General features: G+C 41.5%; 3 protein-coding genes across 5 annotated transcripts in view; 1 reads left to right on the top strand and 2 right to left on the bottom strand.

Moving 5' to 3' along the window:
- Positions 1–1,210: 1,210 nt before the first annotated feature.
- LOC143880494 (uncharacterized) lies at positions 1,211–10,527 on the bottom strand. 2 transcript variants are annotated; one of them, XM_077383546.1, is made up of 5 exons: positions 10,373–10,527; positions 6,415–6,759; positions 3,543–6,316; positions 3,339–3,457; positions 1,211–3,191 (listed from the first exon to the last, which is right to left on the bottom strand). In XM_077383546.1, the coding sequence occupies exons 2-5, from the start codon at positions 6,436–6,438 to the stop codon at positions 2,080–2,082; spliced, it is 4,029 nt and encodes a 1,342-aa protein (XP_077239661.1). In that variant the 5' UTR covers positions 6,439–6,759; positions 10,373–10,527; the 3' UTR covers positions 1,211–2,079. The 2 variants fall into 2 exon arrangements, with proteins under 2 accessions (XP_077239661.1, XP_077239660.1); XM_077383545.1 differs by having other exon boundaries at positions 1,211–3,457.
- A 937-nt stretch (positions 10,528–11,464) lies between these two features.
- On the bottom strand, positions 11,465–12,032 carry LOC143878690 (histone H4). The gene has a single exon (XM_077380945.1). It carries the CDS (start codon positions 11,937–11,939, stop codon positions 11,628–11,630), a length of 312 nt encoding a protein of 103 aa, XP_077237060.1. The 5' UTR covers positions 11,940–12,032; the 3' UTR covers positions 11,465–11,627.
- Positions 12,033–17,063: 5,031 nt separating this feature from the next.
- The window catches only part of LOC143880493 (ribulose-1,5 bisphosphate carboxylase/oxygenase large subunit N-methyltransferase, chloroplastic-like), a 50,056-nt gene continuing 39,721 nt past the window's right edge, over positions 17,064–27,398 (top strand). The window contains exon 1 of one of the 2 annotated variants that reach the window (XM_077383544.1): positions 17,064–17,496. In XM_077383544.1, the coding sequence (XP_077239659.1) occupies positions 17,386–17,496 (111 nt within the window). In that variant the 5' untranslated portion in view covers positions 17,064–17,385. The remainder of the gene's footprint in view (positions 17,497–27,398) is intronic. The other variant, XM_077383543.1, reaches the window with a different exon arrangement.

Below are 27,398 nucleotides of genomic sequence, written 5' to 3'. Positions count from 1 at the left end.
TAAATCCTTCTCACGTGGAAAAGTTCGCATCTTCATCTTTATATATAGCTGATCTAACAACATTAGGTACTTTTTTGCACCCATTCCATCCAGAATTCAAGTGATCAACTACCAACCTTCAGTTTGGTTTTTTGGTGAAGTGAGACTACTGTTGCTTGGTCCAATCTCTATCATAGGTCTAGAAAAGATCTACCATCTAAAAGAATCAAAATCCTAAACAGAGGCCTACCTCCAGAAAACAGGAATTGCTCCACTACTGTAGATCACTGATGGCATCCTTAGCTATGCCCGTCACAATGTCAACATCCCACCTAAAGCCCTTACTCATCCTTTAGTAGGCATTTACAGCAAATGCATCATCTCTAGAATTAGAGCAGAATCATTATTGTCTTCATCAACAATGTGCTGCTATGAAGAACATACTTTGAATTCACCAACCGCGTCTACTATTCATCGGGGGTGAATCATGAGGGCTCAATGTCACAATCAGCAAATTGCTCCTAAAGGTCCACAAGCAAAATGCAGAACAGTAAAACAAGATGCTTTAGGAAGCAGCTCCAAAAGCCAATGTAGCACTCATCTCCAAGATTCCCAATTTCCTGACTTGGAACCAGCTACACAAGTTCCTTTCTGGATGCAGAAACAGATCACCACACTGCACCCAGTTGAGGTTCACCAAAGAGAGGCTAAAAGTAGAACACCCAAATTGGCAGCTCAAGAACATGAAGTGCCCAACTCATAAAGCAGTTTATCATGCCAAATCCCCGAGTAATGAACCTAGTTTAGTGAGATTTCAAAGAAAAAAAATCTCAGACCACTTATCCAATCAAAACTGATCCTTTTGCAATTTTGATCTTTAAAACTTTCAGTTCTCACAACAAATGCAGAAACAGACGTCCAATCATCCTAACTACCACTCTCCAACTCCATAAATATAGCTTCAATGATTTCAGAACCCACATTTCTCCGTCACTCAAAGATACCTATCAGTGACACAAAATTGCCACCTTTAACAGTTTTAAGATTCGAAGCCTAAATGTCAATCCGGCTTAGAATGGAAATTTTCCTCTAATTCAAACAGATGATGCTTGTTTTCCTACACAACTGATTCACACATCACTTCAGCACATTTATCCTCTAAGGCAAAAGCAGGGAAAACCTCGAACAGATCAATCTTAAAAAGGGGAAAGATATTCCAAGCAATTTCATGTAAATTTTAACCATGACACACCAAGAACTAGATCCCATTGCAACTATTGCCTAATCCAATTGGAAGAAAAATCACAGAACAAGACAACTAGTAAGCAAGAATGTTCAGCTCAGTCCATTACCTCAAATAATCAAAGCAGACAGCATAAGGCAGGCCTTTGACAATGCTCCGCCATCTGGAAATAAATATAAAGCATACCAACTTACCTAGATCCTTAGGTAGCGGACTTTAGATTTTACGGATCTTAATAGGCATGCTCCTCAGCTTACAGTAATTTGACGTAGGCAGTAATAGTCGAACATAAATACAGATTGAGATGACGGAGAAGTGGGAAAGTCTGCCACATGCAATAAGGTGAAACATTGGTGACAGTCAAGGTTAGCCTACTTTGGCCATTAAAAGTGCTTTATGGCCGAGAATCTAGAAAACCTCCTTGATAAGTAGTCTTTGAGCAACCAAAGCATAAGACCAGAACCCTACGTCATAAAAAAGAAAAGCATAAAACCAGTTGAAAGCTGAAGAAATTTAAGAAGAGCTTCCGAAAGGTCCTCCATCAAATAATTCTGTGAAGTCACTCTACCAAAGCAGCTCTTCAAGTAAGGGGAAATCCACCTGATTGTAGCATGGACTATAATTGTAGCCTTGGTTGCATATTGACACAAGCCAAGACGCATGTTCACCACAACAGGCATGCTGACTTCTCTCCTAGTTATAGGCTTCTTTCAGTATGGAATCTTCATTTAGAACTGTACATAAGTAAGCAACTTCAAAAGAATAGATTAATAAGCAACCTAAGCCCCACTGGACCCATTCTCGTTCCACAGATTGAATGTGATGCTCCAAACAATTATAGCAGAAATAGTGTTCTGTTAGAACCTTCCGCGTTTCGGTCGGCCCAAATCATTCAAATCAGCATCTTGCCATTCCCGCCCACCATACTTGTAATTATCTTGTCGCTCCTCTATGCCTCTTGGTCTCCTAGGGTTCCCTATCCGGTTCTTAACACGCCCATCAATGTCCCTTGGACCGCCCCTCTCATGAAACTCTTCATCAACTTCAGGACAAAATCTATATGGCCTCGAACCGTCTTCCACATGATAACCGAAGCCTCCGTCACCATCACCATCACAAGGCCTAAATGAACGAATTGGCCCACGCCTATCGCTACCCTTTCGTCTCTCATCAACACACTCATCACCTGGAAACTCATGAAATCGTGCAGGGCGTAAAGGTCCAAAGTACTCATCACTCTCTGTCCTTTCTTGAGGGTCTATCATATCAATCCTCCTAGTTCTTCTCTGCAAAACCCTGCCCGATGGGCTCCTATGGGAAATGAAAGGTCGTGGATGATCATGCTCCCTTGGAGGGCCCACATCTCTAATGTTGTTATTCAATCGAGTTATGTAAGGAGGAGAACCATGCCTTCTAACCATCATATCTTCAGCAAAAGCAGGCCGTTGATGAGGTGACCTCATCCGCTCCACTCTGAAAATTGGCGGAGATCTACAGTGCATCAGTTCTGGATGTCCATCAAACCCATCAGGAGATATTCTTCTAGGTGATGACCATGGACAAGGCGAGCGAGTTCTGGATCTTGGAGGAGATTTGGAGCAAATGCGAGGTACGCGTAAAGAACCCCTCCTCCGCATAGGTGGTGAGAAGCTTCTCTCTCTCCGAACAAAAGGAAAAGGATTGTCTACTCGATCATATTGTGGTTGAGAACGTGGGAACAAAGGTTCCATCATCTCATCAGGTAAACCCCTCATGAAATTTTCTTCATGCCTCAGTGCAACCATATCAGGGGCATTGCCACTGATGTACCTATCAGGGCTGAGGTCTCTCAGAGGTCGGTGTGCCGTTTGCATACCAAGTGGCAGTATGGGTCCTCTCCCTCGTCTTCTAGATGGTGGATGACGGTAACTTTGCAATTCATCATTTACGAGCTTCCTCCCTGGCCTCTCACCACTTACGATTGTTCCATCTGGTGCAACAACACAACCATTATATTCAAGCTTAGCGGCAGCAACTGCAGATACATTCTTAGGTCTAGGGAATCGAAAACCAGTCGAACCAGTATAGTGTTCAGAATTGAAATCTTGATCAGGATCCCAATCACCATGTGAAGTACCTGAAGGGTTTTCAAACTGTCCTCTGACATGCATAAAATCAGGTCCAGAATTTTCAACTAGTTGATCTTGATTCCTATCTCTTCCAAATTTCCGGAACACATGCATGGAGCCTTCAGCTCTGAAAGAAGACAAGAAAAAATCAAATAATAATGCAGTTGAAAATTTTAATGACAACAGCTAGCTAGGGGAGCATGAAATATCACCTACTTCCCCTGGGATGTAATTTATGAGTAAATCTTCCTCTTTCAGATCGTGATGCGAATGACCTGCCCGGAATGGGTCTTGTTCTTCCTATAGATAATCCATTAGGGGCTCGACCCAAATTAATAATCCGGCTTGGATTGGACCTACCAACGGCATCTTTAATTGCTTGCGCATCATTTACAAATGGCTCCTTTTGAGGGGAATTTGCATGGCTCTCTCCTGTTTGGATTACTCCTTTGACATTCTCAACTAGGGCTACAGTGTCATCCCTAGCATTTTCCGTTAATGTCTCTCGGTTTGCACTAGCTTCTGGAACAGACACATTCTCCGGTCTCTTCAAGCCATCTTTTCCCAACTGATCCCGTGGGACTCTACGAACAGTCTTAATGATTCTTTTCTTACTTGATCCAGTAGCTGGCACTTCAATGGAAGAGGATTCTTGTAAACACGGCTCTATACATTGCTCTATACTATTGACTTTATCACTCGTCTCATTGCAAAGAATGTTTTCCTGTTTTTCAATACAATGAGCACTCTCGGTTTCACCCGGATTCTCTGTTTTACCATCACTGCACTCGACACGTAATGATACCATGACATGATCATCCGTTGGACAACCAGCAACATTAGCCTCCCTATTATCGGAGTCATCATAAACTACATGTTTTGCTTCCCCTTCCTCAAATATAACCTCAACAGCACCATCAACCAATGGTTCTCTGACTTCACCATCTTCAAAGTCATCATCGTCATTCTGTGGCTTAACCACCATATTGCCCGTATCAAGAACACCGTCTGACTCATAGTCAGATGCATCAGAATCATAAGGATCATCCACTTCTACAGATATGTTAATCTTCTCATCCTCGTCACTTCCAGGTATTTCATCAGCATTTGCACGGGAATCCATATGAACATTGTTCCCCAAAATGAAACTGGATGATTGAGGATTAGTATTTTCGGAAAAGGCCGATTGCACAATTCCTAACAACCCATCAGTAGTCATTGGTTCTTTATCACCAGTAACCCCAGATTCTGAAGCCTTGGCATTCTCACTTCCTTCTTGGGCTATCCCCCTGTCATTAGGCATTTCCGGTCTACAAGAATGACGCTCCAAATGGCCCGACGTTCCTTCCACATTCATGAGGTCTTCTTTACTACCCCTCTCATGTGATTCAGATTTTACAACTCCAGACTCCACTAATTTCGGATTGCTGGCATCCACTGTCTTCAGGCGTAGACTAGTAACCACAGATTCCGAAGCCAGATCTTGGGACTTGACAATTCCATTTCCTTCCTGGGCTATCCCGTCATTAATAGGCACTTCCGGTCTACAAGAATGAAGCTCCAAATGGCCAGACGTTCCTTCCGCAGTTGTGAGGTCTTCTTTACTACCCCTCTCAACTGGTTCAGATTTTACAATTCTAGACTCCACTATTTTCGGATTGCTTGCATCAACTGTTTTCAGGCGTTGACCCCACTCATCAACTGGTTCAGATTTTACAATGCTTTGATCAACCAATTTCAATTTGCATTCCTGCACCGGTATATTACTACCTTGCTCATTTGGTTCGGGCTTTATGGCTTTACAATCAACAAATTTTGACTTACCAGTGGGTACCATCGGGCTTGCTGACAAACTGAGATCAGAAAATTCCTTCATCGAGTTTAGTCTAGTAGATGGGGAAACAGGTCCTGAATTGAAACATGACTGGAAACCGGGAGAAGGACTAAGCCGCAGATGGAGGTGTGCCTCAAAATTATAACATTCATCCGGAAGTCTAGAGGAACTAGGAAACTTTAAGGTGTTTACACTCTTAACAGGGGTATACATCCCTGAAATTAAACGGCTGCTTTCTGGTTCTCTAAGAACTTTCTCCGTCGGGCATATCACAGGCTTCTTGTCACATATGGCACCCGGATCTAACCCATCAGATCCACCTGACGGGTGGTTCACAATTGAATCTCCCATAGAGCCTTCCCATGTGTCCATCATAGTATTCAAATCCCAGTGTGACCTGTTTGAACGCAGACGAGTGTCATCAGCTTTTGATTCGGTTACATCACCTCTGTTACTAGCATTATTTTGTTCCTCAGCTGAATCCATATCGTTTTGCTTGCCATGAAGAACACCAAGACTCCATGAATGCTGATCCAATTTCATTTGCTCCTGAAAGTTCCCACCACTATTTTGGCCGTCCATAGGCAGCCCACGAGGTTCTTTCAATGCTAGTAGCAATTCGGTGTTTCCAGGAACCCTACGAAATGCAGAATTATCACTTGGCACAAGTTTCCCTTCGCCACTTATGGCCTCCCCAATAGGCAGCACAAAAGGTTCTTTCATAGGTAATGGCAGTTCCGTATTTTCAGGGACTCTCCATACCACAAGCCTATCCTCTGGAAAAAACTTTTCTTCACTGATCATTTTCTCCCCAGTCCCGGCAGAGACTAAAACATTTGAGTGCTGAACATCTAATCCAAGAGACATTTCAAGTTTTGGCACCAATTTAATATTTCTATCAGTTAAAGATCCTCCACCCTCCAGGGTACTATCCTTGATGGTAACAGAGACCTTCGTCTGGCCACCTGCATCTGATGACGATGACTCTAGCGGCGAGATAGAAGGTTCTTTCTGTGGAAGATGAGGTTCCCCTGGTCGTGAAGATATTTGAGGTGGAGGTGATGTAGACCGAACTGATGGGAATCTCCTTTTCTTGAGGGGTACACCTGCAACAGAATCGCTAGACTGCCGACCATGAAGATTAACTCCAAGCTGCCCATAAAAAAATTCAATAATTAATATCCGAAAATAGAATTTAGACACTTCCTAAAACAACGTATTTAGTAGAAGTTAATTAAAAAGAAAGACACCTTTTGATATTCGGATTTTGGCATATCTTCAAACTTTTTTATAGCTAGAAAGAATAGAGCCCTATTCTCCTATTCAAGTATCATCGGGGTGTCTGACTGAAGTGTTTCAGAAGAACACTCAGGGCAAGCCTCTTCCGCCAAAGAGAGGCTTGAAAAAACTTCTCTGAAATCAAATGTGTTGTCGCCGAAGAAATGTTCCGTTGTGTAAGATCATGCAGCTTGTGGCAGAACTACGCTCGTTACATTCCTTGAGCCTTTTTCACAGCATGAAAGTTGCACATGCTTACAAGAAAATACAGAGGAGCAGAGACCAGCCATATAACACTCTTAACTCATTTATATGACCTACAAACACACGGATGAAACATGAAATTAGAATCCTCGCTTCAGTATGAAAATATATCACAATGTATCAAAAGCCATCTTGATGAGAAGACGAGGGCAATCTTCCTCAAAGGGGAAAGACATGGAAGGACAGGTATAGGTGAAAGATCTTAGAATTAAATTCCCGGATTCTAGGAAACCAGTGATAAGTTTTACATATGATGCTGAAACATCAATCGGATAACAGGTGTTGAAGCTACAACTTTGCTGGTCATAAATGACACACAAGGTTAATGTCAAACTTTGATTAGATAGTCTCCATCTAATCCAAGGAAAAATCTTTGATCCAGTCAGCACTTACATCACTAGGTACCACAACAAAAACCATTAGTTTGGAGCTAGCTATGAAAAAAAATGTCCCAAACTTCGACTAGATATTCTCCATATTCACTCCTAGGTATAGAAGATAAAGTCCACTCCACCATTTCAGCTATCCTCAACCCGACAAAAGCTTCTAAAGTTTACACACATACACCTGTCCTTGAATAGCATAGAAGTATATGCCACACTCCCAAAAAAGTTATCCTTACGTCACTAGGCACTGCAACAGAAACCAATAGTTTGGAAGTAACTGTGAAAAAAAAAATGTCCCAAACTTTGACTGCATATTCTCATTATTTGGTCATAGGTATAAAAGATAAAAGTCTACTCCACCATTTCAGCTATCCTCAACCCACAGAAGTTTCTAAGGTTTACACACACACCTGTCCTTGAATAGCATAGAAGTATATGCTACACTTCCAACAAAGTTATCCAGTAGCTGTTACAATCCAACTTATTCGTTCACAGGTATAAATGAGGAAGTCCAATTCACAACTTCAGTTATTTCAAACCCATGTTCCCAAGGTTTATACATTTACAGGTCTCCTCAAACAGCATAGTATAAGCCAGACTCCCAAAAAAGTTATCCTGCAGCTGTTATCCCTGAGAGAGGGAATCGATGGGGAACAATCCTTTAGAATAGAAAAATAGTACCATTCAAAAATATAAATATTAGCTAAAAGAAACCACGAAAGGTGGAACCTAATACATTCAGAATTTCTGATAACACAACCAGAGGTAGATACTAAAAGCATGAGAAGCAATCTGAACATAAACATTTTTCCCATTCAAGCATCTTTTCTTTTTTAGATCCAAGTTCGGGGAATTTCTGAATGAATTGCTGTGTAACCCAGAAATGAGTCTCAAAAAAAACCCGGAATTGATTTTAAAGATGCCATCTGGATACCACTTATCAAGATAAGTCACTGCTAAATCGCAACTATCAATTTTCCCTCCAAAACCAAGCCCTCATCTGCTTGACAATGTGCATCCAAGTTCTCCACATTTACCAAAAGGATTAACCATTTAATCCATCTTCATGCTCATAGCAAGTATACCACCACATCTCAGAAAACAATGTATGCATTCTAGGAATCTGACAGTGAGAGGGCAGTGGAGAAGACCATTAAATGTCACCACCAATTCAATGTAGCTTCAAACTATACAAATTTGAGATCATACCAAACTGTGAAAGCATGCTTGTGAAGGATACGTGATGCAAAAGTGGCACACCTACCACTTCAGCTAATGGTGAATAAAAGTAGCCAGAATCAAATTGCACGAACAACCATCGACCAGAGTCTGAAGGCTAAAGAGATGAGTGGCATACTATTTAGAAATGGTAACTGGGGAGTAAATGATAATAAGATGCTAAGTAACACATGGAAAAACAACAAAATCACAACGATTAGTCCTAGAGAAAAAATTTACAAAATAGGAATGAACCACCATAAACCATGTGCATCACAGTATGATGCAACGCCCGTGTATTTGACATATGGATAGCCGAAACGAAAATTGATATGGGCATTTGACCAGGTGAGCCTCACCAGAGATTGCACATGAACAAAATTTGGATGGTCCATATCAATGGTCCATACGCAAAGGAGATGAATTGATCCATTTCTTTTTCATGCAGTCGAAAAAACCTCAAGGTTCCTCTTGCCTAGCAGAGGAGACAAAAAGATAAAATAAAGAAGAAAAAGGAACTAGGGAATAGAATACTTCGATCACCATCGAAGGGGAGGATATTTACTTCGATCCTGTCGAAGTCTACAGGGGCTAATCCTAGTGGCTAGCAACCTAAAAGTTCCCAAATAATAAAAAAGGCTAAAGGCTAATTTTCATTCAATAATTCAAAGAAGTCCCTTACAATGCTCGGATGACATCTATTTATAAGAAGGAAAAGCCCTTAAAGCAAACTTAAGGCATAAGAAATTAATCTCAGTCATCGATCTAAAGTAACATAAATAAAAGCTAAAACTTGACTAAAATAACCCTAAAATAGAAATCTCATAATAGACATGTACCACGTTCGTAAATCACCCATACCTTTCTCAAATCACATCTTAAATTGCATGATGTTGGCCTTGTTAGATGGGTAACTTTAAAAACCTTTCTAATGATACTAAAATAAAGCCAAATGAACAAAATTTGATACCAGAAAAAGTAGGAAAATAAAACTTGAGGAGCAAACAACTTATTCCACACTATGTAGTTAACGAGAAACAGCACGCTTTTGTTTGTTTTTGCCTGCGTTACTTTTATATAACGAAAATTTGTTTATAATGATAATAATGATGAGCGATTTGCTTGGCAATTTTGCAAAAAGCCATTTCATGACCGGCTTTTGCATGAGAGAACAGCCACTTCAGATGAATTAAATGGAGAGGGCAAAATGTGCTGAAAAGTAAGCCTGTGTGGCTGTTCTCTCATGCAAAATTCAGCCACAAAATTCCCTAACAAATCCCTAATAATAATTACAATAACAACAAGAACAATAATAATAATAATAATAATTTCGGTTTGCCTCGTTTGCTCCTATGTTTCATATTCATGCTAATGTTTCATGGTCAACAAGCCACATTTTTCTTTTAATGTTATCGAACATTAAAGGAAGAAATAGGACTTCCAACTAGAACTACATATAAGGGACAATCTTAGCCATATCCATTGGAATCTAATGACACTACCAATCCACAAACAAAAAGAAACTCATAAAACAGCACAAAGACCTTGAAATGAATCGAACTACAAAAATCAGCTGTTCGGACTTCTCCCCTCATTCTAGTTGTTCGACATAATTTCTACGAAATCTTATCAGAAATTGGAGAAAAAATCATCTCACAAGGAACAGCAAATTAATACGAATTCCTCACTGGAATATCTTCAAAACACAATTCAAAAACAACAGATCTCTCTACAGGCATTCCCGATTTCCTTCAAATGAAAGATCTAGAGAAAAACCGTTCATTAGAATAGCTGAGAAAACAAAATCCAGCTCTCCAGTCTCTTCATCCCTCCTTACAGTTCTACAATCAAAATCTGCATAATCCATAACGAAGCAAGGATTTTTCAAGCTAGATCACAACCCTAAAACACTCAACATGTCAGATCCATGGAAACCTCAACATTAAAACCATCACCAACCGATCCAAAGTATAAATACTGCTCAGATTTGAAGGAATCACAGCAAAATCAACAAAAATTTTAAAAAAAACATTGAAGAAAAATGGAGAGGAACACGAATTACCTGATCGAGAAAAGAATAGAATCAAAGAACAAAGAGTCTGATTTTCCACGAAATCTTCGAATGAAAGAGGAAACCCTATAACAATCTCTCTCTTATTCCTATTTCAGCTTTAGCTAGGGTTTTGACGCGGTTTGTTGGACTTTACAAAAAGAACGGTCTACGTTTCACGCGCTTGGCTTGACACGTACACATCGCCTCCTACGTTTTCATACACGTCAGAAAATAACGTATCTGCCAAAAGTAAGTGGGCCCCAACTGACTCCCGCATTTCCACAAAGAAAAAGACACAAAAGACAAAATCCAGCAGGCAGAGGCACAGCATTGGGTAACGTCGCTTTCATTATTCTAAAAACAACGCTAGGAAGACACATCTGTGTCAAGCCTGCCCAAGACAGCCCTGTTACTACTGCCAGGTGTACCAAAGCAAATTTTAGCTTGTCAATTTAATAGAAGATTGGGGTATTTATGTCATGAGAAAATATGTAATCTACAAATTCGTCACTGTAAACATTGCGCTATTCGGTAAAGGCGTCGGCAAACACATCACAATGGGCCCACAGTCAAACGCAAATGAGTAAAAGGAACACACTTTGTACGGAACCAATCAAATGAAATCTGATTAGTGTTCCTTTGACTAGAATGGCCTATGCACCGATGTTGAAATGACAAGAATGGCCTTAACTCAGGGTCGAATTTACAACCAAAATACCACTTTCATACAGCACTCACCGGCCGGAGTTTCAATGGCCGTTAGTATGGCACAAGATGAAATTCCATCCGGAGACAGGATATTGATTTGAAAATTTGACCATCAAACAGGGATATTTTGGACATTCTGTTATGTAAACTGATATCAGCACACCGTATTTTAATAGTTACACTAACCAATCTTGTCTTTTATTACTTAAATAGCCATTGAAGATCATTACGGCTCCTATAAACTTTCACAAGCCAATTAGAGAAACAAAAGACAGGCTGAGTTAGTGCGATTATTAAAACATGGTTGTGCCTATATCATTTCCCTAAAATATATTGTCCCCTTCATTTGTTCTTTTTTTCAATAGAAGATCTGGTCACAAAACACCACATGAATGAAGCAAACTCACAAATTTCACACATTCAAAAATAGAAAACGCATACATTTTTGGCTTGCTTCCACCCTACCCATGTAAAAAAAAACCCTAGACCAAAGGTCCAAAACCCTACATCTCTAGATTTTTTCTTTTCTTGACAGCAAGACTTTGATAATAAAACCCTAACCCCCAAATCCATATAGGGTTCGACCCTGCCTCTTGAGGGCATAGACTACATCCATGGCAGTAACAGTCTTCCGGCGAGCATGCTCAGTATAGGTAACGGCATCACGAATAACATTCTCCAAAAAGATCTTGAGAACACCCCTAGTCTCTTCATAGATGAGACCGCTGATCCTCTTCACGCCTCCCCTCCTCGCCAGTCGCCTGATAGCCGGCTTTGTAATCCCCTGAATGTTATCTCTAAGAACCTTCCGATGACGCTTAGCTCCTCCTTTTCCCAAACCCTTGCCTCCCTTTCCACGTCCTGACATTGTTAAGAAAAACAGAGCACAAAAACAAAGATTTTTCTTTTTCCTGAAATTTCTCTGCAAACCCAAAATTCCAAGTGGAGTGGGAGTTTAGGATGATTTGGGGAATATTTATACAGCAGCTTGTCTGAGCTTATTGGCGGGGTTCTATTCGCTGTGAATTTTCGGAAAGTTTTTGAACCGTTGATTGTTCAGATCGACGGACAGCATATACTCTACACGGCACGGATTGATGACGTGGAAAGCGCGGTCAAATTTCCAGCGGGGGTTGTGTTTGTTTCAGTTTTGAAATGGAAATGTGATGAATGCCGCGACTGCCAAAGTTAGCAAGGTTAATTAAACATATAGCTGGCAAGTGGGTCCTTACTGGCACCCATATTTCATTGCATATAGTGTGGGTCCCACCATTTTACACATGCTTATCATCGGCCAGGAATGCTAGTATATTATAGGTAGTGGGGTCTATATGTACACCAATGAATTGAATAGTGGGCCTACAGAGAAGTTCTAATAGCAAAAAAACAAAAGACCCCACATGAATAGTAATTAGTGGTGTATTAGGGGGCTACATCGAGGGTCAGTTTTTTAATCAATGATCGACTGGCAATGTCAAGATCATGGTTTTAAATTTCGACCGAAATTGGAAATTTTGCAAAATTCCAAATTTCGGTCCGATTAAATGCCATTTTTTATTTTTAAAAAATGTTACAAAATTTCATCCGAAATTTAGAGCCAAAATACCAAATTTCGGCCAGAAATTTTGGATTTCGCTGAAATTTCAGATTTCAGTGGGTCGAAATGGGTACCGAAACCGAAATTTAAAACCTCGGTCAAGATAAGCTTCCAACAGCCCGAAATCAATAGGCCTGTATGTATAATATATGTATAATGATGGGTTATATACTAGGTAGAGGGCCTCACAGAAATGAGCCCCATCCCCACCTGTTTAGTAGGACTATGATATATGGCCTCTACCAAAAAATAATGGTGCCCAGATATAGTTAAGAGGTATATATATTATTAGGGTCTACATAAAAGGAATAATCAATGAATGACTAGTAGGGCTTAGATGGAGGACATGATGGGCAAAAAGCCAAAAACCAATGAGGCCCAAATCAATTTGAATACTAGTGAAGCATGGATAGAAAGCCTAATGATCACATAGACTGCGGGCCGGAAACAAACGCTAGCCGATGATCGGCACCAAACCACTGCCTGGGCTAAGATGAGACACCAACAGCAAAAAATTAATGGCCCACATATTTTAAGTTATATACTAGTGGGGCCTTACACAGAGGGCCAAGTAGCCGAAAAAATAATGGACCTCACATGTATACTAATCGTTAATCTTCCAATAGTACTAAGATGGAGGGCCTAATGACCAAAAGCCAATGGGACTCGAATATATTGGTGAGTTATGTATTGTTTGGGCTTATGCAGAGGGTCTAGTGGTAAAAATTAATAATATATCCTACATTTATACTGATCAGCGATCTAGTAGAGGGGCTGAGATGGAGGATGCGATGGTAGATAACCAAACAGAGCCCGTACATGGTAATCTGTTACGAACAAGTGTAGCCTGCATAGAGCGATGACCAAAAATCAATGTACATATAACATGTATTCAATTATGTGCTGGTGGGGTGGGGCTAAGATTGGGGAGGGATCAATGGTCAAGGATCAACCCACATGTATCGTAAAAAGGTATACTAACAACATAAAAGCAACGGGCTACAAATGCTTAGGTGGTGCCTAGCATTTATTTCGTAAAAAGGAGGGGTCCTATACTCCTATTAGGGGTTTTAAGCTGCTTTTACTTTCTCTCACTGTTTTTTGACAACCAAACATGCATGTCATTTAGGGATACAATTTGGGTTGGATTCAACTCGAACCCGAAGGGTTCAACTTGATTTGGGCTCCAATTGGGTTGGCATTTCCTCGGGTTGGGTTAGGGTTTTATAAAAGCTAACCCAATTTAATTTTGTGTTGGGTTAGGGTTGAGGCCTTGGCAACCCAACACGGCCTGAATCCAACGTACGTCCGTCCTCTAATTTTTTGTGATTTTCTTAAGGTTATGTTTTTTTCTTGTATTTTTCTCTATCCGGCCCTGGGTGAATCTGAACCCAACCTAACTCAACCCGGCCTGGTTTGGTAAAACATGTTAGATGGGTTGGGTTGGGGATTAGAGATTTAGAGGCGGGTTGGGTTAGGGTTGACCATCCTCAACCCGAGACTCAGGTTGGGTCTGGTTAGGGTTGAGGGAATGCTATCTTTTTTACTTGGCATAGCCACCTCAGGTGTATTTATGACTACAGAGGGGCTGGTTTAATCGTCGTGAGGAGTATCCAATGGTCGTGATTGTGAGATACCACATCGGAAAGGGAGGAAAAATTGATGGGATATATGTGTGGATTCACCCTCTTCCTGAGTAGATGCGTTTTTTAGCTTCTCCGAGGGGTTAGCCCTGCGAAGTGGGTCGGGCACGGTTAGTGATGCTGAGGGTGAAAGACCCGGAATCGGACAATACGTACATAGTGAGATCGGGTTGTGACATAATGGTATCAAAGCAGGACATCCCTCTAGTACGGTGTGCTAACGAGGATGTTGGGCCCCAAAGGGACGGATTGTGAGATATCACATCGAAAATGGAGGAAAAGTTGCTGGGCTGTATATGTGGATTCCCCCTCACCCTGTGTAGACCATTTCATCTCCAAAGGGCGGGCCTAACGGAGTGGGTCGGGCACGGTTAGTACAGCTGGAAAGCAAAACCGACGAGGGTCGAAGATCCAAAATCGGATAGTATTTACACAATGAGATCGGGGCGTGACAGTGATTGCCACGTACACTAGAGTTAGACGTTTCATGTAGAAAAAGGGTCAAATTTATCATTTCCCAAAAGAAAATATCTACTCAAATTAGAGAAATGTTTTTTTTCATATCTTCAAGCAAAATCTAATCATCTTCTCATTCATCCGCTCTCAATTCTCCTCCTCCCCCTCTCCCTCCAATCCCTCTCCCTAGCAATTCTGTCAACAAGTGATATGCTAATATTATGGTTGTCAAACATGGCCTAAAATTCAAAACTAAAAGGGAGAGGAAAATCCTTGGATTCTTGCACATGATGTCCGTGTCAAATAGAAAAATATAGGAATGAGATATGCTCTGAGGATACATGGTTCCATCCGGTTCCCCTATTTGAAACTTTCCTCTCAAGCAAAACAAAACGACCTAGTTCCCCCATTCGAAACTTTCCTCTCAAACAAAACAAAAAAGTGATCAGGTGAGTGTTGTAACTCGCACCAAGTACATAAATGCACACCGCTCATTTTCAATCTAAAAGCATGAAGGTGCATTTGGATTGCCGGAATTGTTGGGGTCCATGTAGAGCTCATCCCTAAAAGCTAGTTGTTAAGGGGAGGTTGCCCAAATCTTTATAAGCCCTTCCACATCCATCAACTTTTTCGATGTGGAATCTTTGCTTTTGTGGAACCCTCAACAATCTCCCCCTTCACATGAAAGTAACGTGGGTCTCCATCCCGAGGGATTTATTCCGTCCTCGTGCCTACACAAGGGTTATCGAGATCTTCCCAAGGGAGTTTTTTCCGTACTGGGAGGCACATCGGGGCTACCACGCCCCGGCTTTGGTACCACTTGTTGGGACCCGTGTGAAACTCACCCTTAAAAGCTAGCCGTTAAGGGGAGGGTGCCCAAATCTTTACAAGCCCATCAACATCCATCAACTTTTCTGATGTGGGATCTTTGCTTTTGCACACTTGGGATACCACACCCCCAGCTTAGATACCACTTGTTGGGACCCATGTAGAACTCACCCTTAAAAGCTAGCTGTTAAGGTGAGGGTGCCAAAATCTCTATAAGCCCTTCCACATCCATCAACTTTTCCGATGTGAGAAATGGGAAAATGATTCTAGAATAAGGCACTAGAATCAAGATCCCATTATGAGTCCGCCTAATTCCGACATTTGGTTAAAAAAAAGCGGAAATGATAAATCTGCCCTTTTTTTTTGCATGGGACAACCAAATGTAACCCAAGTGGCAGTTAGGGCAGTTGAATCTTTCCCACGCGAAGTAAATAAGGCCCTCTGGTGTGGCTTTCCCAAGTTAAAAAGAGGCTGATATACTTAGGGGTGTCAATGGATCCAGACGGTCCAATGGATCGTCCGAATCTGAACGTTAATGAACGGGATCTAAACATATGAATAGGATCCATGGGCATATTTCGGATCATCAAATATGGGATCCGAAAAATTTTGGATTGTGTATGGGCACGCCACAGATGCCCATTGGATAGTCATGATCCAAAATGGTTTACAAAATACCCTCCAAATTGTTTTAATGCTAACCGTTATATGAAGGATATTTTGGTCAAAAGCTCTCTTATCACTTAATGAATCGGATGGGAATGCGATTTCACTCATTTCAGTTGTTTCATTTCATACTTTCACGAAGGAAAAGAGAGAGGGGTTTTGTTCTTTATGCATCATATTATTTGATAATAGTTATACATTATATTTGTGTATGTAATTTTGATTAGTTTTATTGTTTACAAGCATTATTAGACACATAGATTAAACATAGATAAATTTTTAATTTAATTGAAGAAAATGCATAGATACACACTAATAGTGGACTGCCATTATATCTCTTTTTAAAGAAATTAAGTGTTTACTTAGCTTAGAGGGACATAATATGACACTCCGATGGACGGTCTGAATTAAAATGGATCGTGATCATGACGTGGAAAGTAGGATCCGAAGAACAATCCGACTCCGACCCGACCGATAAGGAATTTGAATGGATCGTGACTGTGACATAGGTGGATCCGACCGAAGTGGATCCATCGACACCCCTAGATATACTGCCCCCCCCCCCCCCCCCCCAAAATAAAATAAAATAAAATAAAATAAATAGCTGGATAAGGGCGAAGGGGGGGCTGACAAGGAAATATGTTCCCCACAACTAGTGGTGTTATTCTGACTGGCTACTAATATCAGCACAACCATGTTTTGATAATTGAACTAACTCTGTCTATCTTTTATTTATTAACCAGTTGTCAAAAAGTTGATTACAATCTCCCAAAAGCTCTAACAAACCGATCAACAAAGAAAAGACAAGGTGAGTTAGTGCACTTATCCGCCAATATCAGTAGATATACTGGCGATTCGGATTCCACGAATCCAAACGCAGCTCAAAGGTGTGTCTCAGACTCTCGTCTGAGAAACCGGTATAGGAGCGCATTCCCCAATTCGGACAAAAAGAGAGGAAGATAGTCGCCATATTCGTTATAAGAGAGAAGGGGAAAACAACACAAACCCTAGAAGGAAGAGAAGAAAAGCGAGGGAAAAGCGAGGGGAAAACGACAGAAACCCTAGAAGAAGAAGAAGAAGAAGAAGAAGAAGAAGAAGAAGGAGAAAAGCGAGGAAAAAGCGGGATGTGGTTCGCGACTCGAATCACAAACGCTTATTTCCACCGCCCCCTTTTTCTTCTATCTTCGCCCCTTTCCTTTAAACCTACTGCAAATGCCGTCTCCTTATCTAAGAAGGTTAGCTTCAACCCTACCTATTTTCTACTTTAATTCTTCTTCTGCTTCTATTTTCTTATTGTTTTCAATTTTCAACATTGCTTGTCTTTGATCGTGATGATGCCAAAATCCGGATCTGGGTGTCGGGCGAGCGCTATCGGCAAAACCAGCAGCTCAGGCTGGTAGAGCTCCTATTCATGGGTGCCTGCGCTCATAGAAAACAACGTTAGAAGGACCCTGGAGTAAGGACTCAAGGGCACGAGCGTCAGGTATCGGTATCACTGAGATAAACATGCTTATGGAGGGAAGAAGAGTGTCCTTTACCATTGCGCAATGCGCAAGGGGTGCCTTTTATAGGCTCAGAGTTCTTACACCATGTTTTGGCGTATAAGCCATGTGTCCTTGTGCATGCTAAGTTTTTAGCATGTTTGCTACTTGTTGTACTGCTTGCCATGCATTAGCATGCATGCCATGTGTCTAAAGTAAAAGGGGAATTTATGTATTTTTCCCTCACCACTTGTCTTTATACTTTTCTTGATCATAATTAGATTCCTTTGGTATAAGGGTGACACGTGGCGGGCTCTAACGGTCCTACCGTATTTTCTCCCTATCATAATACCCCCTACTCCTTTGGTCCATTAAATGGACCAAAAGAGTAAGTTCCTTTGTCTGGTCAAAGAATTTAGTGACGAGGGTATTAATGGGAATCTGGGAAGGTGAAGGGGCGTGCTGCTACATTCGGCGGTTCTTTCTCGAGGGGCCTTTTCTCCATCTAAGTGGAATAACCGTAGGGTGACCGGACCCTTGTCCTGAGGTCCGAGCCTTTTTTGCTCGACCGGGCTCTTTTTCCATCTAAGTGGAATGGTGGTAGTGCGGCTGGACCCTTGTCCTGAGGTCTGAGTCTTTTTTGTTCAACTAGGCTCTTTTTCTATCTAAGTGGAATGGTAGTAGTAAGGCCGGACCCTTTTGATGGGTTCCGAGCCTTTTCCCACTGTACTTGGCATTTTCCATAAGGTGGAATTGTAGTGGCCCTGCCGGACCCTTGTGCTGGATTCTGAGCCTTTCCCACCGTACTTGGTATTTTCCATCTGGTAGAATTGTAGTGGTAATGTCGGGCCCTTGTGCTGGGTTCCGAGCCTTTTCCACTGTACTTGGTATTTTTAATCTGGTGGAATTGTAGTGGTAATGCCGGACCCATGTGCTGGGTTTGTAATAACTCTTCGAACTCTCTTTCTTTTTTCTCTCTCCTTTTTTTTTTGTCGTTGTGAGGACTTGGAAAGGAAGGCTCGCTTGCTTCCTGTATATTTTATGTGACATTGTATAGGGTGTTTGAGCCTTTTTGCAGGTTTCTTATTGATGGAATGTTGTTGATTTCTAATTTCGTCGGCAAGAATACCTCTATTGCGCCCTCGCGGGGCGTCACTTCAGGGTATCTTGTTTGTGGAAGGGCCATCTTCCTCTCGAGTGATCAGCTCGGAGTTGATGGGCCTTGCCTGCCATTTTAAAAAGGACAAGTATTTTTTCATGGGGAGCGTTTTAGGGTATTCTCAGGGGGATCAACCCAGATGTTACCTCTGTCCCACTCCTTGTTTTCTTTCGGTCCCTTCCTTTTTACTGATAAAACTTTTGGCGATTGTCTATGTTCCAGCTTTGAGGGACTGGGGTTCCGTTGGTGTCGTGCCTCGGTATCTCCGACCATATAAGGTGGGATCCGGGTTCAGTTGATGTCGTGTATCGGTATCTCCGACCGCATAAGGTGGGATCCGGGTTCCGTTGGTGTCGTGCCTCGATATCTCCAACCATATAAGGTGGGATCCGGGTTCAGTTGATGTCGTGCCTCGGTTTCTCCGACCGCATAAGGTGGGATTCGGGTTCCGTTGATGCCGTGCCTCGGTATCTCCAACCGCATAAGGTGGGATCCGGGTTCCGTTGACGTCGTGCCTCGGTATCTCCAACCATATAAGGTGGGATTCGAGCTCCGTTGATGTCGTGCCCTGGTGTCTTCTATCGTATAAGGTGGGATCTGGGTTCTGTTGATGTTGTGCCTCGGTATCTCCAACTGCATAAGGTGGGATCCGGGTTCCGTTGATGTCGTGCCTCGGTATCTCCGACCGCATAAGGTGAGATCCGGGCTCCGTTGATATCGTTCCCTGGTATCTACGACCGTATAAGGTGGGATCCGGGTTCTGTTGATGTCGTGCCTCGGTATCTCCAACCGCATAAGGTGAGATCCGGGTTCCGTTGATGTCGTGCCTCGGAGGGGTCTTTTTGGCGATGCTTAGCCTCGGAGAGGGCTTTTGATCTCGGCCTAGGACCTTGCAGGAACTTTTAAGCTTGGCCTAGAGGAAGAACTTCAACACAAATATTAATCGTGCAAATGGCATTTCAAAAGCAAACATAGAATTTCAACAAGATAAAACTGCAACCAAGATATTTGGAGGAGAACACAGCTCTACGCATGGTTTAGAAACCTCAATAGTGATTATTTACTCAGCGACTAGAAATACTTTGTTGTTTACCATGACTTTAACCGCCGATGGTTAGTATGTAGCATTTCTGTATAAGCGCCCATTAAATAAATGGCCCGGATTTTTCAAGTCATTCAAATAACTCATAAGAATTTGAGTATTAATTATTATTTTGAGTGGTGAGCCTTGGAACTTGTTCCAAGGTTTTTTTTAAGCTTTCAGGGGACCCATCGTTTTCTTATAGAGTTAGCCATGAACATATCATGGCTGGAACTTTGGGAATCCCGGATGATGAAAGTCCTTCAAAATCTTAATTTAAAGGAGCCTTTTAGCTGGCCCCGGAAGAGCTTTTTAGCTTGGACTGTGGCGGAGCTTCGACTAAGAAGAGAGGCCGAGTCTAAAAGATGGAGGTGAAATGGGTAATCCTGGCCTCCACAATTCTTCTCTTTTTTATTTTTTACTTTTAAATATTATTACCTGTTTTCCCCATACTGATGCAGCTGATGGCTGTCAAAGTAGGTCCCTGACGATTTGGAAGAAGGGTTTTGGCTTGGAGTAGGGCCCAGGCGATTGAATTCTGGAGTCTGTCCGACGATTAGGGCTGCACAACAAAACCGCTCAAACCGATAAACCGAACCGAACCGGGCCATTCAGTTCGGTTTTTATATCTACCGGTTCGGTCGCGGTTACGATTTTCACAAAACCGATCCAATCGGTTCGGTTCACGGTTCAGAAAATATTAATCCGCAAAACCGAACCGAACCGGCAATTGATATGAAAACCGAACCGAACCGTTTCAGATATCTCTTTTTAGTATTTTTTGCCGTTCAACTTCAAACTTCAAACGGTTCGTCCATTATCCCCAAAATCAAACAGTGTAAAGTTGTCCATTATCCCCAAAATCAAACGGTTCGCCCAATATTAATCCATTATGTCTTTTTCTATTTAGAACTGCCCATTACTTATAGGTGAAATGCAGATAAACCGTGAACCGAACCAAACCGAACCGGTCAAAACCGGTTCGGTTCAACTGCCAATCGGTTCGGTTACGGTTTGGAAAAAATCCAAACCGATGGGATCGGTTCGGTTTAAGAAATTCCCTTAAACCGAACCGAACCGGACCGAACCATGTGCAGCCCTACCGGCGACTTTGTTGATGACGAAGATAGCCGAATGGAGGCCCGAAAGATTTAACAGGGCGTTGGTGCCGATCTTGCCGGAAAAACCAAGGTCTCTCAACCGGAGACCGGTGCCGCCATTGTTGAAGTAGAGGACTCCGACCCTCATGGTGTTTCTGATGCGAAATTTGTGAAGGGGATGAATGAATCCTACAAGATCCTGCCTTCCTGACGTTCACAGATTGAAATAAGCCTGTAAGTCCAGAAGGAGGGAGGAGATTCGTAGGTACGAGGAGGACTCGGTCCGAGGATCGAGCTTGAGGGTCGGGATGAATTATTGTGGCAATGGTCGGCCTTGGAGGTGACACTATGCTCGACCGGAGTTGGGAAGAGCTTCTCTGCTTAGGCTCGGCGGAGTTTTCTAGCTTGGCCTGGGAGGGGCCTTTGCTCGGGGGAGCTTGTGTAAGCCTTTGGTCGGATATCTGACCTCAATCGACAACTGAGATCAATCAGATGACTCGAGGATAACAGCTCCGGATACCATGGATGTGGTCCGCTTATGCAGTAGCTTCCTTTGATGTCGGATTGGAAAAGACCAGGATAGAAGAAGCGACACTCTATCAAATTTCTAAATAGATCCTGCACTCCACGTCTCCGAATCTCCTTTTCATATGCAATAACATATTCCTTTATCTCTCATGACAAGTCCTTGTAGAGAATTCTTATTTTTTATGTGGGCCAACACTTACGGCGTCAACTCCATGTTGGGGTGCAATTATCAAACTTTATCGAGGTGTTGTAAACACTTTGAAGAGGGTTTGCAACATGGCTCTTATTACCAAAGTGAAGGGGTGTTGTCAAAACAACAATCAAATATAAGAAACCATGTTTTCCAAATAAGTGTTTTTCTTTTTTCTTTTTAAATCCGTTTTGCTTTGCTTGAGTGTCATTACCAAAACTAACACTGGTGTTTTAAGCTCTTTAAACACTAACTCTCCTTCACGCGTACAGACTCTTCTACTTGCTTCTATTAGTTGTGTTGCGCATTTAAGTAGATGGGTGGAAACAACCAAAATCATGGGGTGTGGGCTTTTGTTAAAACAGGGTTAGGTCTCACTGGTTTTGTCTTTGATCATTTGCGGCTTACTCGGAGTCTGGATAAATTATTAGAGGTGAAATAACTGATACACCCTTGCTGAGTGGACTCACTAAGCCTACTCGATCCAGGAGGAAATGGATTGACCAGTCCACTCAACAAGGATTAACAAACCAAGAGATATTGACGGAGCAATCCCTTGTTCTTACAATACGCATAGGGTTGAAGAGAATATATACAGGGAGTTATGCGTATATATTACTTTCCATTTCCCTTAGGTTAGTTTTTGGCTCTTTATTTTCTTTCCAAAGGAAGGATTCTTTTACAAGGCAAGGCTCTGCCATTTTACTTTAAATAAAAGATCTGAAACGGTGATGGCATCGTACCTTTCCTATCTTTTTTTTTATACGGACTAAAATTGGAAATAAAAAATAGAAGGCAAAACCTGATTTTCTCACGGCAAAGGATTTCTGATAGAGAAAAGGAAAGGGCCTAATTCAAGGAGTGCCGGCGATGGAGTCAAGCTTGCAGATGATGAAGATGGCAAGGTTATCCGGCAATTCCTTGGAGAAACTACATTTCCCGGTCTTTTGACGCCCCGTTCTCTTCCCCTTTTTTTTGTGTGTTTTGACCGAGGATGCGACTCGACCGCCCTCCACTGAAAGTGCCAAGGCCCGAATGGGTTTGTGGTTGCCTTCACCAAGATACGTGCGAATATGGTTCGGCCCAGAAATCATCTTGATGTCTTATCCCTGCCCCCCAGCGCAGTTTTCTTTGGAACCATTGTCGTGCTCAAATTTTTTTCGTTTCGGGTCCCACGGATGGCGCCAATCTGATGATGCCAAAATCCGGATCTGGGCGTTGGGCGTGCGCAATCGGCAAAACCAGCATCTTGGGTTGGTAGAGCTCCTATTCATGGGCGCCTGCGCTCATAGAAAACAACGTTAGAAGGGCCCCAGAGTGGGGACTCGGGGGCACCCTCCGACGCTCAAGTCAGGTATTGGTATCACAAATATCTAAGCAAGACTAATAGAGATAAACATGCTTATGGGGGGAAGAAGAGTGTCCTTTACCATTGAGCAAGGGGGTGCCTTTTATAGGCTCAGAGTTCTTACACCATGTTTTGGTGTATAAGCCATGTGTCCTTGTGTATGCCAAGTTTTTAGCATGTTTGCCACTTGTCGTAGTGCTTGCCATGCATTAGCATGTATGCCATGTGTCTAAAGTAAAAGGGGAATTTATTTATTTTTCCCCCAACACTTGTCTGTATACTTTTCTTGATCATAATTAGATTCCTTTGGTATAAGGGTGACACGTGGTGGGCTCTAACGGTCCTACCGTATTTTCTCCCTATCAGATCGCACATTTGCATTAGTTTGGAATGGAATGTATCTGTTTTATTTGATTGGATCTATATGCGAGTATACCATAAGGCAATGGTGATACGAACCCGATTTGGTTCATAACGGAATTGATCTTCTCGGAGGGAGGATCAGCCTCTTGACCCACTTCGAGGGTAGATTCAGTCCTCTTCATGGAATAATTTCTTCATTTCCTCCACTGAATCTGCTACAAGTATTTATAATAACTCCTAAGAAATAGCAACAACTCGTAGCTATCCTATCTACACTAGCATGCCAAAGAAATTGGTGACATCCTAACAAATAGCAATACCTCACACCCAACAAAATAGGTAACTCCTTCCCTAATAATTAGTAGCGTGCAACCTACCTTAACCACCACACTTCAACTCTACCAATCTATCTATCTAGACCCAATAACTCACATCCATACCCACGCCCTTAAGAATCTCAACAAAGTAATTAGTGCTGGCTTGGCAAACATGAAATCTTTCATGCAAGCTTTCCCAAATACGTAACATTCCACCCCCCTTGAAATTAACCTTGTCCTATTGGAGATTAATCAAACATAAAATGGAAATATCAGAACATGGGAATAGATCTTATACCAATACGGACTGTTCATTTCAATTGTTGTGCTTTCTCAAATTTCATACCTATACACGGGTTCAAGTTTCGATCGATATTTGCATACAAAAGGAATTCAAGTGCAAGTTGCAGGGCGTATCGATTGAAAATAAATTGCATGTGTTTGAGTCATCTTTATTGCTAGGGTTTCTACTCTTTTTCATGGTCGAGGTTCTTTTATTTCCTCAGATAAGGGATCTCGCTGTATTTGTATCCTTCGCATGTGAAAACTTGACCATAGAAAGCCAAGCTGAGACGCGATAGCTAAGCGACGAGGCAATGGATATTGTACAACAACGACAAAAGAAAGATCAGTTCCTTACTCCACAGGTGCCCCTGCATGTGTTTAAGTTCTCCTAATGAATCTATAGACCGGAATGGTTGGGGTGTGCAAGATCACTCTTGATAAATTCACCGACTTGAGTGTGGAAGTGGGGCTGCTTCCTCTCCTTACTCATTCTATAAGGCGGGGTTGCGGACCAAAAATCCATAGTAGAGGGCTGGCTCATCAATCGATCATAGAATTCTTCTCTATTCCCTTTTTCTTTTTCCTCTCTCTCCCTTTCTTTTTCTCTTATCTTCATCTTGTGATTAGTCACCATTCCGCACGTCTTCATCAATGGTCGAGACAACTACATTTTCAAACCGACCTCATCATGCTGTTCATCAAAGCTCTTTCGTTGTGTTTTTTTAGAACGATTGTGATGTTAATATGCATATGGTGTTGGGCGAGGATCTTTTTGATGATGCTGGATGGGTTGAGAGGAATGCCAGATTTTTCGGCGACGGCCTTGTCGAAATTGACAACGTAGATAAACGTCTTTATTTTGTGGTCTTTTCTCCTTTTCTTCTTTGAGCTTGGGATGATATGAATTCATTGAACACGAACCACCCATCCTAGAGGGGGCCATAAGCTCTCTCTCCAGCATTACTATTTTGGTTGTTGGAGCTTTCCTCATGTTTGCCCTTACGTGTAGCCGCCATCTCGTCAAGCTGAGTGTTCATAGCAGAAAACATCTCATGCATCTTCTTGATCATTCTCTCTTGTCCCATAGCAAGAGAACACATATCAGCTTCCAACCGCCCGATCCTTGGATTATCCATGCCTTGCTCTGATACCAAATGTTACGAACCTTCCTCTACTACCAAATGTTGCGGACCTTCTGATTTGGTTCCTAACGGAATTAATCAGCCTCTTGACCCACTTTTGCGGGAAGGGTCAGTCCTTCGTTTTGTGCAAAAACACAATTTATGGAATAATTTTTCTATTTTCTCCATTAAACCTGCTCTAATTATTTATAATAACTTCTACGAAACAGCAACACCTCGCAGCTATCCTATCTACACTAGCATGCCAAAGAAATTGGTAACCTCCTAACAAATAGCAATAAATCACACCCAACAAAATAGGTAACTCCTTCCTTCCCTAATAATTAGTAGCACGTATCCTACCTTAACCACCACACTTCAACTCTATCTAAACCCAATAACTCTCGTCCATACCCAATCCCTTACGAATCTCAACAAAGGAATTAGTGCTGGCCTTGCAAACATGGAAATCGTTCATGCAAGCTTTCCGTGATATGTAACACTCTGCGTGGACATGATTCATTCAAAAAATGTCTGCTCTTATGACTAAATTTTTATGAGAACTCAATGGTTCGAATTGTGCAATACTCTGGCTCACATACACAAAGCTCACTCTCAAAAATTTAAGGTTAGGATCATTTAGAAGGCACATCAACTTAATGCTTTGGATCATCGAACATGAGCACCCCACATATTTTTCCGTGTGTATTTGTCATGGATACAAGTTCGCCCTTAGGCACTTACTATATAACAACTCATAGAAGTTACCCAGAGACGGATATGACTATTCAATACGGCAAGGATTGGGTAGAAGGATCCTCTAAATTTGATCATCCTTGTTTTGGCGGATTCATAGAAGTATCCTTCTTCGGATATCGTTGTTGGAGCCTTGCACACTCCAATGTTTTGACATAATGACATGTCACAATAGACCAAAATAAGGGCTTTTGGAGTATTTATACAAGCTTAAGGCTGAACCTACCATTGGGTATTTGTACAAGCTTAAGGCTGTTCCTTTCAACATTTGAAAGCTATACATAAGAGACTTGTAAAAGTGTATGCTCAATGCCATGCTCACATTCCACTCCTATCCATAGTTGTCACTTCCATTTTGACGAGTGTTCTGTTTTTTCTTTTGAACAGAATATTTTGGCGTTTTGCATGCTTTCTTGTTCTGCTTTCGTAAAGATACAATTAACATATAAAATAGATATAATTAGATAAAAGGAAACATTGGAAAAACCAAGAGTGACAAATAGATACACATTTTACTAAATCTACCATTCATAAAGACCAAGTTAGCATCCACTTCGAATCCACATCATTGAAGTAGCATTCACATAACCCACATAAAGATGAGTTTTAATTGAGGTCAACTTCCTACTCTTACTCCCACCCCCAATTAGATTGTGGATGGTTTTCTAACCAAATAGGCCCTCAAAGTCATCTAACCTTTTTAGTCAAAATAGTTGGAAAATGAGATTCTAAAGAAAGCATGGTATATTTCAGCATTTTCAAAAAGGAAAAAAAAGCTTGGTATATTTTAGGTTTTATTTTGCAGTAGTTCTTTATTGGCATGGAATGTTCTGCTCATTCTAGATGCAATAGAATGATTTTGAGAACTATTTCTTTATATGATGCAAGTAAATCTAGTAGGATTGCTCCAAAAGTAGAAAACTTGCTAGTGTTTTTATAAACCACACAAATAAACCAAAAGATCCTAAAAAACAATGCCAGAGGGATAAAACGACGATAGAGTTGATTGAAACATGATCAGAGTAGGGCAAAACCCAAGATCCAAAAGGTAGTACTCTTAATTCGTAACTACTAATTATTCCTCTGAAAAATTCATTAAAACTTCACACATGTATGAACATGATCAGAGTATGGATTTTTCTTTTTGAATGGCATGCCCACATGCATGGATAAAATCATCATGTCTATGTAAGAAGCATGTATATGTAAGTATCATTTATTTATTGATTGCCATATCTTAGTTTTTGATTACTGCTTTTGAACTACTTAAATCTTGAACTGCTTAATTATGGTCATTCCAGATCATGTGCATATACATGCCAACTTATGATGCAATTTTTTATGGAAATGATGTAGGCGCAACTTCGTTTTGATAATAAGTTGGAACTCACCTTGTCTCATATGCTTG

This window comes from Tasmannia lanceolata, unplaced genomic scaffold (assembly GCF_043159265.1).
Source record: "Tasmannia lanceolata isolate RefF3 unplaced genomic scaffold, GAP_Taslan_0.1 ptg000006l, whole genome shotgun sequence".
Lineage (NCBI taxonomy): Eukaryota > Viridiplantae > Streptophyta > Magnoliopsida > Canellales > Winteraceae > Tasmannia > Tasmannia lanceolata.
Note: the sequence above shows the minus strand (reverse complement) of the source record. Positions and strands in the feature narration are given on the sequence as shown.

Coding starts and splice junctions, on each gene's coding strand:
- LOC143878690 (XM_077380945.1), bottom strand. CDS start 11,939: ATGTCAGGACGTGGAAAGGGAGGCAAGGGTTTGGGAAAAGGAGGAGCT.
- LOC143880494 (XM_077383545.1), bottom strand. CDS start 6,438: ATGCCAAAATCCGAATATCAAAAG. Junction 6,317..6,414: donor CAAAATCCGAATATCAAAAG/GTGTCTTTCTTT, acceptor TTTTATGGGCAG/CTTGGAGTTAATCTTCATGG. Junction 3,458..3,542: donor TTACATCCCAGGGGAAGTAG/GTGATATTTCAT, acceptor GTCTTCTTTCAG/AGCTGAAGGCTCCATGCATG.